This window comes from Hyposmocoma kahamanoa, unplaced genomic scaffold, assembly GCF_003589595.1.
Source record: "Hyposmocoma kahamanoa isolate Upper Pololo Valley unplaced genomic scaffold, ASM358959v1 88, whole genome shotgun sequence".
In the NCBI taxonomy this organism is placed as follows: domain Eukaryota; kingdom Metazoa; phylum Arthropoda; class Insecta; order Lepidoptera; family Cosmopterigidae; genus Hyposmocoma; species Hyposmocoma kahamanoa.
The window spans coordinates 5,905,917-5,920,004 of record NW_020654466.1 but is presented as its reverse complement, the minus strand read 5'-3'; the positions used below and the strand labels follow the sequence as shown (position 1 = coordinate 5,920,004).

At 36.2% G+C, this 14,088-nt stretch overlaps 1 protein-coding gene across 1 annotated transcript in view; it reads left to right on the top strand.

Annotated features, from left to right (window-relative positions):
- The window catches only part of LOC113235636 (tyrosine-protein phosphatase non-receptor type 4), a 38,558-nt gene extending 26,750 nt beyond the window's left edge, over nucleotides 1-11,808 (top strand). Inside the window, exons 9-16 of the mRNA XM_026471450.1 lie at nucleotides 66-171; nucleotides 911-1,056; nucleotides 1,952-2,048; nucleotides 3,173-3,289; nucleotides 4,224-4,447; nucleotides 5,987-6,119; nucleotides 7,654-7,865; nucleotides 9,012-11,808. Of these exons, the coding sequence (XP_026327235.1) occupies nucleotides 66-171; nucleotides 911-1,056; nucleotides 1,952-2,048; nucleotides 3,173-3,289; nucleotides 4,224-4,447; nucleotides 5,987-6,119; nucleotides 7,654-7,865; nucleotides 9,012-9,095 (1,119 nt within the window). The 3' untranslated portion in view covers nucleotides 9,096-11,808. The remainder of the gene's footprint in view (nucleotides 1-65; nucleotides 172-910; nucleotides 1,057-1,951; nucleotides 2,049-3,172; nucleotides 3,290-4,223; nucleotides 4,448-5,986; nucleotides 6,120-7,653; nucleotides 7,866-9,011) is intronic.
- Nucleotides 11,809-14,088: the final 2,280 nt, after the last annotated feature.

Genomic DNA, 14,088 nt, shown 5'->3' with positions numbered 1-14,088 from the left:
AGATATTACTTTTTAAATTGCGACACTTATACAATGTATGTATTTACCCACAATTTGTATTGCAGGTGATATCAATAAACGGCAATGACGTTGAGGAGATGACACACGAACAAGTTGTTCAGTTGATTCGAAACACGAGAGGGACTCTCACTCTGGTCGTTAAACATAATGGTTAGTATATAATAATGTATTTTTTTTTGTAAATTTACAAAGAAGTTTTAGTTTCAGACTTGTTAGTTTTCCATAGATTTGTGCGTAGTAGAATAAGACAACTAGTAAAACTTCATGGTGTTTAAAAAATGATTATAGAGTAGTGGTTTAAACAAGAGTGCCTCAAATTCAGTTTTTTTTTTTATAAAAAAAATAAGAGTCCATTTGTCCTACGACTCACCTGATGGAAACTGACGATGACGTCGACCTTGCACCATGTATATCTAAATAATGCCTGTTCACTCTCGCCTATAGCGTTTAGGGAATAATTCTGCAGTTAGTCCATAGCTGTCTGCCATATAAGTTTGGATGCGAAATGCTCTGTTTGAACCCTTGAACCCCGAATACCCACAACATACATACATACATAGGGATGAAACTGAAACTGGAGTTTCATCCCTATGTTGTGGGTATTTCAAGGGTCGGGGTCGGGAGATGACCTAGGCTGGAGTCGAATTTTTCAGCATTTTATGTCTATTTCATAATCATGTTTCCATAATCGAAATACCAATCCGCGCTGGTATAAAAAAAAAGTAAGTACTGAATTTAACAAAGGTTATTTCAAATTGTGCTTACAACCTGTAGGCACAAATAAAATAATAATATGACAACCCTATGCTCCGCAGGACGTGTAGGCCTGGATACGCACTACGTGTCTTATATGCTGTGATGATATAATTTTCTGTTGTTTATTTTGCAGCGGTATATGAGCCAGAAGAAGGCGGCACCGAAGAACCTGCAGTGTGCTTCGTACCTCTGGGCGCTGGGGACTTCGAAGGTGACGCATTGGAACAGTCCATGCTTTTGCTAGGAGACGGCCTGGCCAGTGGCGCTGCTCTGAAACAGGTACTTTTATTTATTTATTTTATCTGCCTCCGTGCCTGAACGGTTACTACCATGCTAGCTTGACACGCAGAGGTCACGGGTTAGATTCCCGGGCCGGGAGAAATATTTGGAAGGCCTAAATTTATTTCTGAGTTTGCGTGTCATTTATCGTAGTCTATACATATGTGTGTCCATAGTACTCACGACACAGAGTTCCCCCAGTACGGGGCTATGAGTGTGTGCGTTATTTCTTTATTTATATTCAGGTTACACTTGACCAATAAATACATACCTTCTAGACTAACATACATATAATAATAATAAAATAAAACACTATTTATTTATGCATGTGCACTGCGACGTGTGACGCAACGTGGGTGTCTGGTAAGCAGCCTCGGAAACGTCGATACATGACAGACACACTTCGGCCAAAATTCTTCCATGTTTTGTTGATACACTCACCACAAATAAATGAAAATTCACACTGTGGCGGGACTACCCCCGTCCAACTTTAAACTCATTCTATAGATATTCAGCGCGAATAGTCAAATACATTTCCGAAATTTCTTCAGTACTTACAGTGTCGGGTGTCGGTAATAGCTAGTGAAAATATTTGGCAGTTTCGTTAAATAATACAGCGCATCCTAGCTAAAAATTATTTTTTTAAAGCATGTGGAGATCCCGAGTTCGATTCTCGATAGAACCAATTTGCAGGCCTGATCTGGGAGTAGTGACCCGAAGTGAATTCCGTTGATCGGCTACTCATAGTACAAGGAATTTCCGAGTCTGTGAGCCCAATAAACCTGGGCTCACAGACTTAAAACACAGAGTTAAAGTTGTAAGGAACACGTGGCTTTGAACTGCCAATCTAACACGTTAAATCATGTGTTGTTTATTTTTATTTTTTTCATTTCAGTATGAACAATTACTAAGAAGACTGCCCGAGGAGCCATGTGCGGCATCCAAACTTCCTCTAAACCTAAACAAGAATAGATATAGAGATATAGCACCTTGTGAGTATAGCTTCAAATTCATGCTTTTGTGCGTCTCACGGCTGGAAACGGTTCTCCTCCAAGGAAAAAGTGAACCCTGAAAGTTTTCGCGCGGCGACCGCCCAGTTACCGCGCTTTCACGTACATTAATGACGAATCTGAATTTTATGTACTAGGCAACAACATTTAAATTCCTCGGAATAATACAACCACGTGGCCGCCGCGTAGACCATAGACAAGCCAGTCTCGCCCGCGCGCCCGAGACGCTCATTTAAGTTAAAACGTAAAATCTAAACTAATAGAGCGTATTTTCCCATGACAGTTAGATGCACAGTACCATGCAACGTGATGAAAAAGTGTTGAATAAACGCGACTACAGGGATGCATGATGAGGCTGAAAAATTCTTTGTCCCTATAATTTCTCAGAAATATTATCTTCGAAGACTGCAAACAGAATGCCAAATATCCAATTTTTTTTAGTATTATCCCAAGTGACAGTCAACAAGTGGTGTGTTAAGCGACACGCCTGTCTATAGCAGTTTCAGTGCTCACTTAGAGCTTTAAATCACAAAGATCTGAGAGACACGGCCACAGCGCCTGTCACCCAGAGGCATAAATTGACAAGTCCCATGTGCCTCTAATTTCACCAGCACTGGAACGTAGTAATGCTCACATTACTTCTTGGCTGCAGAAATAGGTAATGTGGCAGTACTTCTCCGGACGAACTCTTTAACAAGGAGCTCTGCTGCTACCATAACCATGTATCTCCAACTCAACACTTCAGTTGTATAATGGGGGTTGCCAGGCACCTTTGGCATTACCTACCTCACACAACGTAAAAATAGAAACACGGTACTTTTAACCAAATACTTTTCAATATAAATAGATCTGTAATTTGACTCTATAATCACAAAAATATATTATTTAGTTAGTAACGCTTACATTATAATATGAATTACATCGGTTGTTCTCGGACTTTATTATTTAAATATTCAAGTATAATATCGTGTAATTATTAAATAATATTGCGCGATAAAAAAATCGAGTACTTATACAATAAACATTGCCACGGATATTAGGTAGTGAACACTATACCGAGAATGACCGACATATTTGTTGAAAAAAAACTCTGTCTTTATTTACAGACGATTCGACGCGAGTGATACTGAAAAACGGAACAACAGGAGATTATATTAACGCTTCCTACATCAACATGGAGATACCAAATTCTGATTTAGTACTGACCTATATTGCTACACAAGGTGATTTTGTTTCTTAATATAATAACGCACATACTCAACATAACCCCGCACAAGTGCGGGGGTATGTTGAGTTTCCCTAGGGAAACCCTCTGTCGCGGGTGCCATGGACACACACATGGACAACCATAAATTACACCCAAACTCACGAGAGAAATAAATGTAGACCATACAAATATTTCTCCCGGCCCGGGAATCGAACCTGGGACCTCTCAGTGGCAATGGTAACCGTTTGACCACAGAGGCAGTTAAAGAAATCTTCTATTTTGACTCAAAGAAATCTCAAATGGTCTTTATTTCATAGGTAAACAAATTCTTATGTCAGACTCCCCTGAGAAAAATTAGTTAGAAACTCAAGGGGTTGTTCTTTGTAAATAAACATTTGTTATTGAAAATTGTCCAAAGAAAAACGGCGGCGTCTCGTATAAATTTTTGTTGACGTACTTTGCATGCGTCTGCTTGTGAAAAGTATGTGAAAATATAGAGTTTAAATTCCTAAACAAATTTGGGTTTTACTATTCTGAGAAGTCTGAATCGGATTTTTGAACTTTTGGGGGTTATATTTTACTTAATTGAATAAAAAATATACGGTGCATTGATCGGGAAACGAACTTTTTTGAATAGATTCTCGTCTGGGTGTTCTGGGAAGAGCCCCAGAGTAAATTCCGTTGCTCTGGTGCTAATAGTACAGGGAATTATTCTCTAGTTTAAAGCAAACTATTATAATATTTTGAAAGTCAGTTTTACATTCAGTATAAAATTGTAAATCCTGTTCATTAATGAAACACATCAATGACCAAAGAAAAAGGAACAAAGCGACAGTGATATTGCGACTAAGTGTTCAGTGATATTATTTTTCTTTTTATTTCCATCGCACAAAATCATGTAAGGCCGCAAAATCTTCAATAACACCGACGCGTCTATTTTTTTTTTTCAGGGCCACTGTCATCAACAGTAGGCGATTTCTGGCAGATGGTATGGGAAAGCGAAAGCAGCCTTGTAGTGATGCTAACAGTTCTAGCTGAGAGGGGCCGGGCCAAGTGCCACCAGTATTGGCCGAAAGTAGGCACTACTCCGCTTAAGGCGACCAATTCACTGACACTGCTTACCAATAGCGAACAAAACCTTGGACATTATATTAGAAGAGAGATGACACTTAAGGTAATTGGATTTTTCTTCCTGTAAAAGCCTTTTCACTAGAACTTGTAATACTAGTAAAAAATAAAATTAATGCATGAGGCCACACACTTTACTGATAATTATTTAGACTCGGTGTTTATAGAACGACTTCCAAGATCCATATTATTTACATATGTAACCTTTATTTTTCATTGAATATCATCATTTTAATTTTATAGCCGTGTTAACCCAATACAAACCTTGTTAAGAAGCACATAGAGAAAATCGTAAGATTTGCTAACTTGAACTGCAAGCTCTGTTGATAAGCGAGCAACAGCCCTCGTTTGCTTCATTTTTATTAAAGTCATACGCAGGATTGCACACTGCACTAACAATGCCACTTTCTAAAGTCTCATCTACACTACAGTGTAAGATTAGATTATGACTAATATAAAAAATTACGCAGACGAGTGTAGATGCTCGCTTACCAACGGAGCTTACAGATCGAGTTAGCAAATCTTACTATTTTCTCCGTGCTTCTTGCGGAGGTTTGTATTGAGCCATTGCGGCTATTTTGCCGTAGCGCCACCTGTGAGAAATTCAAGAAACTTACTAAAGTCTGTTCCAATTCATTATACCAAAAAAGTAAGCAAACAGGTTTGGTTAAAATTCTAAAGCAATCACTATCAATGGAATAAGTAACCCTTTCACGTATATTTTTAAATGTTTGACTTATTCGATATGTCATCACTTTAGCCAGCAATATTTATTTGAATAACATATTAAAATCCTAATTGAAAAATGCCTACTTTTACATTTTACATTACTTCAAAAGTGAGGTTATTTTTCAAAATATAGATTTGTGAATGGTCTATGGTTGCATAGGGCTGTACGGAAATAACTAATTCGGTGAATTCAATTAAAGTTTTTGTAATCAATTGGTGAACTGAAAATTTAATCACAAATGAACGAATATCTAGTGTTTTGGCCACACGGATGCGGCCGCGGAAGCGTTCCGGGCGCGGGAATTTTTGTAATGTACGAATTGAACCCTGTCACACTGAAACGCGAGGCCGCCTCTGTGTGGCCTAAGCATAAATGTAAGGATTTGAAGGATGATTTAAAATTAGATTTTACATTTGCTTTTAAAGGATACGTAAGAAAAAAAATCTAATCTCATGTATGAAATATCATCACTAAGTATTGAATCCTATATTTTTTATAGTAACCGGCAGCGAAATCGCCCGTTTTATTATATACTAAACTCAGTTATTCCAAATGATTCAATTAAACAAATTGATTCATTCAATTAATTAATCGTTTTGTAGTTGTTAGTACAGTTGGCCATCACTAAACTGTCTATGGTCGGGTCAATGATCTGTTTGTTTACTTTTCTGGTATAATGGATTGGAACAGACTATACCACGATATCCATATATTTTTTGGCAAAATACTCCACTAGCTTATTATTATTGCATCCAGTCGGATCGAAGAAATTTTTCTTTGTATTTGTTCGATCTTTGTATCAATAATAAAAAATCTATTTTTATTTATTCCAATATTTTATAATCTCTGTTACAGGACAATAGTGGCGCAACCCGTAATATAACCCAGCTGCAGTACACGGCATGGCCGGACCATGGCGTTCCAGATGACTCAAGTGCCTTTATAAGCTTCACGCAGCTCTGTTCAAAGCTTCGGAACCATCGTGCCGGTTAGTAGAATCGACATTATCGATAGCTCATTGTCATTAATAGGAATTGATCCTATCATAGAATCAAGACTGCTAATCGCGATACAAGACATCGTAGTCGGGTTTTTAGTACATCTTGGTACATCATATGTCGCGACGATTACCAAATAGCTATTTTTGTACCTAATTTCTTTTACATTGACAAGCTGCAATTTAGTTACTCTAATTTCTAGTGATAACAAACAATCAACTAGATGGCGCTTATTACAGATATTCTTTTATTTTGTTTAGGATTAGCGCCCTCTACCCTTATTAGAAAGCGTTAATTTATAAATTAGTTTGTAAAGCGCAATTCGAGGCATGGACTAGAAGCTGGATGGCAGATGCGTCCAGAGTGAAGCACTACCGCTTGACCCAAGAGTTTATCCCTCGCAAGTGAGATGAAATGTAACAAAAAATCTACCTCCATTATTTGTACTCTACGACACGGTCACGTGACAACTCCTGCCTACCTGTTCGAGCTCAAAATTGTTCCCGACCCTGCATGCTCATTCATCCAAATTCCGTACCTCTTCCATAATCTGTAATTCTGCTTTCAACACCATTTCATTGGCTAAATGCGAAGGCAAAACCACTAATATATATATATATCCACGGCCATTTACAATATAAACTACTTCCAGGCTATTGAACAGCGTTATCTAGATTTGATCTTTTTCAGAATTGCGATCTGTAATATGGGGATTAGTGTAGTGTCCGCTCATACAGTAATAACCTATTGGTATTTAACTCGTCTACGTACCACTACGCGCCTAAGGGTTGATGGTAGAATACTGACTGTGGACTGTGTAATGAAAGTGGACTTCTACACCCGCACCACGTGACATACTTTCGAGACAAATCATAGACAATCCGCATGCGCTGTACTACAATTAACAGTCGTCTTGAATTATTTGTCCATGATAAAAGTGATTAAAAACGTTGTTCACGTTTAGGCAGTTTTTTAACTCTCCTGTTTTTGTTTTTTATAATCTTAAGTCACGGGACGAACAAGTCGTGCGCCTGATGGTAAGCTACACGCCTGTCCATAACGGTTGCAATGCCACTCAGAACTTTACTGATAGAGCATTACTGCTTGGCGGCAAAAACCGATTCCTGTTCAACATCTCGACGTTTCTTTTACTGCGAATCCCTAATTTTACCATTCACAAGGGGTGGGGTGTGATAGTTGAATTCGATGACAGGTGTATCAATTATATACAGTTATAGGTATAAAAGTTTAAAATCAACAAATACCTTGAGTAAAGCCAATCGCATTACAGACTAACGATTCGAAACGAAAGAATGTTCACAGTTAAATTTGTCCAGTAGGACTAGCGCGACAGCGACATAAAGCGCGAGATACTGCTATTCTCGCATATAGATTCGCACTTTATGTCGCTCTCGCGCAAGTCGCGCCTTATCGTGCTAGCTCTACTGGTATTCTCACTAGTCGCACCCAAATAGGGCTCCTTGTTAATTTGTTAAATCAATTAATTAGTTTTTTCCATTCCAGTAATACCAACCGTTGTTGAAGAGCTAAACGGCGAAGAAGAACGCGTTCTTGATCCTCCAATGATCGTGCACTGTTCCGCGGGAGTGGGACGTACAGGGGCATTGATACTCGCTGAGACTGCGATAGAGTTGATTTCGCGTCGCCAACCGTTGTACCCACTCGATATAGTACGCTCTATGCGTACTCAAAGGCCTATGTGCATACAGAACGTGGTAAGTACCTTAATAATAGTTACAAACGTGTTAATTTAAAATTTCACCTGGTTGTTATAAAACAAAAGTCGTTGATTACTCAAACTCCTAAAAGGATCTAAGACGAGATATTTAGCTGCACGAGCAATGCGGTATAATATCAATCTAATATCTTTTATGAATATTTTTTTAATGTATTTCATGACCATGAATACAAGTCCGTCAGTCGAAATATCAGAGACAATAATATACATAGAAAGTAATATAAAGAAGTAATAGCATAGTATAGTCTGTCTTTTTTGAAAACGGAGTAGAATGACATTTGTTGCCTGTTTTCAGAAAATTTTTAATAGTTATGTAGTTACTGTCGATAGTTATATCGATGGATTGCGAAAGAAGATGAAATTTTCCCAAACATGAGTGAATTGTGAATGTTACGACGTTCTAATGACCACTAATTCGTTATTGCCTTCTTTGTTCTTATTTAGACAGTTTGCCTACTAGTATCGAGATCAATTTTTATTCATATACATTTTAACGAGAAGAGCCGGATTTGATTATCTATATCGAATTAAGATGAAAAACTTTAAAATATGTCTCTTTGTATTTTTCATAAACTAGTTCTAAATACTGTGTATGTATGTATGAACTTTTACGACAAAAATTTACAATTCAAATGTACTTGTGCTCAGTAATTGGATGAATAAGGGGGCGAGGATCATTCAAATGAAACAATTCGGCAATTTACTCCATAAGTGTAACCAATATTCAGTCGATAGCCGATAGCATATTTATCTACTGCAATCACTAGCTACTCGCAAGCGGGCTATACTTTTGCCAATGAACTGTCATTTTAGTCCGTCTTCAAAAAAGACAGACTATAGTAGATCAAAATTAATTAAAAAAATATATACTGTTTACGATAAATTTAAATACAACAATGAACGTATTCTTAACGTGAATATCCAATTTCGTAGTTTATTACATTTTTTATTTATTTCATAACCGTGGATTCAAGATATGGAAACAGAGATAATAATACCAGAAGTGTTGTTAACCTTGACATTCTATTTTCCTATTTATAATATAAGATTCCACATAGACCTAAACCTAAAGAATGCATCAAATGAAAATATTATTAATTTTGTTTTCTGTATTTATTGACAGAGTCAATACAAATTCGTCTGCGAAAGCATACAGACCTACTACTCACAAGGGATCACAAAAACGACGGACAGTGGACCTAACTGATCGTGCCTAGAAATATAGCGGTAACTAACATTATACAAACCTGACATGGTATTAAAATCATATTAAAATGATTGCGACGATATGAAATACAGTATTTTTCAACGTAAAGTTGATAGCCATAATTAGCATTTCAGTATTCGAATGGTAATGAATGTTTACCAACATATGTTTACCACAGCGATTAACAGCGTTGTTGATTATTTAATGCACATGTATAGAGCAAAAAATCCAATGATTGTCACTTAAAATTCAATTATTGGCACTCACTCTTGATTTTGTTTAAACATACAAGGTGCCAATAATTGAAAAATAGGCTACTTTACCCTAAGGAAAAAATTCATTATGAATAGGTGAATTATCACAAGTTACTGTGAACATTACTTTGAGGTTTACGTGCTTTAGTGAAACTGTACTCGATCACAGCGGTAACGTTATTACGTATTGTGACTTTCAAATATTTCATCTCCCGTAGCATGGCTACGCGTGGTGGTCGCGATACGCGCGATAAAATTGGAATAAGCACGCGCTATTGGCTGTCTCAATCAGATGCGTACCCATGCTATGGGGGCTGATCTCGCTTGCACGCATTAGACAGACTGAGAAATAATGGGACAGCTGATTTGGTGTTGTTTAGATGGTAGTTTAGTCATTGTTATTCTCGTCATGCTCAGTAAATGTTACACACTAAATTCAATCTCATGTATTTTAGTAAAAATGCGTTATAAATAATTAGAAGGCGCCAACTAGTAGAACAATATTGAGGTTTATAGTCGAGTGCTGTCATTGAACTTTTAAAACAAAATTGTGCTATTGCTAGCTTAAGTACGGTCTGTCCACACCAGATAAACTTTCGGTAATTCATCTATTCATGCGACAAACTTTCATTTGTGAATAATTAGAGCACTGTAACTCTGAAACTATTTCGATACTAATTGTAGTTTGCAAGCGCGTTACGTATTTTTTCAGATTTTGTAAATTAGTACTTTCTGAGATATTTTGTAAATAAAAAACAGAGTTACGTGACGAAACTGCTTCTTTTTCTAAATATAATGTGTAATTCTCGAATAACAACGTATTTACTACATATCACTCGTTATTCTGTTCATTAAGTTAATATTGAACAATAGTCTTTTTGTTATGTGAATATTTTCGTTACGAAGATCGATAGTTTTAAATCCTAGGTAAAAATCTTGCCTTTTTAACGAATTTAACGTTTACTAATTTTAATACGGTTAATGTAAGTTTAATTTGGTATTTATTTGACAACGATTAAGGCTAGATTCAGATGAACGTACACCTGTCAAGCGTCGGCGTACGTTGACGCGCGTTGGAACGTTCAGATGACGACAGGCATCCCGCGGTGCCCACAAGTATTTGCAGTGAACGTACAGTAGAACTCCTGCAAAATTTCATCCAGAGAAGCACTGCCATCTTGCCTGTTTCTGCCGCCAAGCAGTAATGTCATTACTGTGTTTCGGTTTTGCAGGGTAAGGGCACGCGCAACGTCAGACGCACAACTTGTTCGTCCCGTCACTTAATATTATTAAAAAAAGTGGCAGTGCCTATAATTCTAAACTCGCGGGTACGAACGTTTTGAAGTATTTTCTCTAAACGCAGCGGTACAGCACGTTAACGCACGGTATCGCGCATACATATGAACGAATGTATCTAAAGTGTATATCGCGTATTTTAAAAACGCTCGTTAAATTTTTGTCGTCTAAATTTAGCCTTAGACTATTTTTAATTGCTTTTTACCTGTGCCATTTACAAAGGTTGTTTAATTTGAAAGTCATTGTATTATGACAACTTTACGATGATATCTGACAGATGATCTCAATCTAACCTTTAACACGAAAAGTTATTCAATCAATATGGTATATATACGGCTGCTCCAGAATAAAACTTGGTAAGAGACAAATTTCTTGATAGTCATTTTTTAACGGAATATTACTCCTATGGTAAGTACTCATAGCGATGACGGCCGCTTCAAAATTCGACAATTTATCAAAGATTTCGAAACTTAAAATCTAGTTAGGTACATTTACCTGCCAATAATCTTTTAAGTCACTTTACCCAATTCAAAACATAACAAGTATTTTGACAGTTGCTAGGTTTTACAGTAGTTAAAGTGTAGGAAATAAAACTGTTTTTCCGGATTTAAATCGCGTATATTTATTTTTTCAAACAAATTCGGGCCTTAAATCGGGATTCACAGGGTCAGGATCGGTAAAAACAGTTTCATTTCCTATGTGTAACAATCGCGAAAACCTAAGAACTCGATAGTTAAAGTGTCTTACTTAAATTTTCAATTAGTGGATAGTGCAACTTTACTGATACTGAAAATATTAGTCGTTTTATTAATTAGTCAAACAAAGTTGAATTTTATTCTAAATTTTCAGCAAATGCTTATATTGTGTTTTGATTCTGGCGGTTATAGTAAGTAACTTTACTTAATTTCCTATGCGCAACAATCGCGAAAACCTAAGAACTCGATATGCACACCAGAACGGACTGCACGTTGCAAATAAAATCCGGCTGTACGAAGACCTCAAGTACAAACGTGCGCGCGCCCTAACTGATTGTCAATGAACTTTACTTAATATTCATAGTTAGTAAGGGTAAGGGTAGTTTACATGTAATATAGCACGTTAAAACAGTAGTGTATAAACTCAAAGAGAGTTTTTTTTTTTCAGAATCAATGTAAAACTGATTACTCATTTCCCGTGAAAGATTAATAAAATTTAGATATAGGTTAAAGTTTATTGCAGATATGTAAACAATATCCTACTTGCCAAATATATTTGAAAAGAAAAAAAAAAATAATTTCATATTTTTGTGTAAGGACTGTTTTGCCCAGAACTAGCTCACAAAAATTTTGTCTCAATATTCTAACGACGGTTTAATTAACGTGTAGAGAATCAAATTTTACGTTTAGCAATAGTATAATGTTGAATTTCACACGTTTTGAGTTCCGACACTAATGTAATAGTAGTGCGATATATTAGTTGTAATCATTTTTGTGACACCAATCTCGTTGAATGGTAACCTAATACTATTACTTTTTATATTAAAGTTTAAGGGCGACCTATGTTTTTGGGCTTTCCTGAAAAATTTTGTCTAAAGCACTTACTAGATTTTGTTATGGGGCAGCCGTATAACATACGATCAAGCCAACACGTTTCCTCGATGGTGATCAGTTCATGCTGTACGGGCATTAACATGTCGGAACAAATGCTATGTAACAATTGGCATTGTTGATTGATGCGTCTTACTGGACGCGTTATTCCAAACCTCATTTTGATATGTAAAGTTTTACGAATTTATAGGAAAAAATCCCCCCTAAAACTCTCGTAGATTATTCAAGGTCACGCTGTATATGTACATATGTAGGACATAATGTGACTCTAGTGAAAAGGGGTACCAGTAAAAACCCCAACTACAAGGAGACGTGAAAAACAGTTAAAGCTTCGTGTGATATTAAGCGTTCAGTGTTTCCTTCTAAACTTGGCTTTTTTACTTGTACCCCTTTTCACTAGAGCCACAGTATAAAGGTGTAGATGGATCACGGACTATATGCCGTAATCTCCGTACATACATAGCAGATAGGTTGGAGATCGTATTAAAGTTACAGAAAATAATAACATATGAAATTCGTTATTATTTACACCTTTTAAGAATTATAATTAAAAGTAAAATTGAGTCTTTACAGTGAATTAAAAAGTGTATGATAACATCGTGCAGCTGTCACCACGTTGAATTTAGCTATTCATTGTAACTCAACAAGGCTTAGGGACGTATAAAAACCACTGTTTGTAAGTGTGTAGCAAAGTAGTATTCTCACGTATGTAGGACATACAGGGTGACTGCGGGATGGTGTACTAACATGATTAATTATGACTTTGTTGCAGGTCCTTTAATAACACAGCTTTTCCTGACTACTTTTATTAATTTTTGAAAAGTGTATATTACACTTGAAACTTTCTTTAACTTAATCTTTAATCTTAATATAAAACTTTCTGGATAATATTTTCACGCTTAATGCGCTTATTCTTAATATTTTAATACTTATTCTGAACTTATTATTGATGTATTGGATCTTATTAGATCCTCGTCTATATAAATAAATGTTCGACATCATCATACCTTGCTCTGATCCCAAAGTAAGTAACTATACCTTGCTCTGATCCCAAAGTAAGTAACTAAAGCACTTTAGTTATGGAAGTCGGAAACAACAACGTTACCACAAACACGCTGACCCGGTATATGGACAAAGACAATATCGAAAAGTTACTTTTCTAGTACAGTTTCTACATTGATCCGGCCGGGGATCCAACCCGGGACCTCAGGAATGGCGACACCATGAAAACCGGTGGTATATTAGGGTTACAACTTTTATCCATGCAAATAAAAAATATAATTTAGTTCCTATTATTCAGGATCATGGTCAAATGACATTTTAGCAATTGCTTTATTTAGTATCATTATTGTCATGACTGTGACGTTGAAAATATCTTATTTGTCTGATCAGCTTTCTAAAAGGTTTTAACGTGAAGTTCAAGATGTCCGTAATGTCAGTAATAATTTGGGATCATAATATGCTTTACTGTAATTATTTAAATATATATATATATATATATATATATTAATGAAATCGCCATCATTTACAGAGGTAGAAATCACGTTAGGGATCATGATCCCGCAGTCAACCTGTATAGCACTCAATAATAGAGTGACGAAATTGAAAAGTAACATTTTTGGGAAAATTACAAACAGAAACGTACATAATAAAACCAATATATCGGGTTTCATATCAAATAGATTTTAATCATATTGTGTACCAGTCAAATGATATGGCCATTGCCACGTACGTTTTTTTTTAAATATATTTTGTCAGTTAACCAAAAATTACTTTTTTGAATTAATTTGTTTTAGTAAATTTTACTTTACAGTGGTAGGATTGTAAGCATGGTTTTAGTATGCAATGCCATTTTAC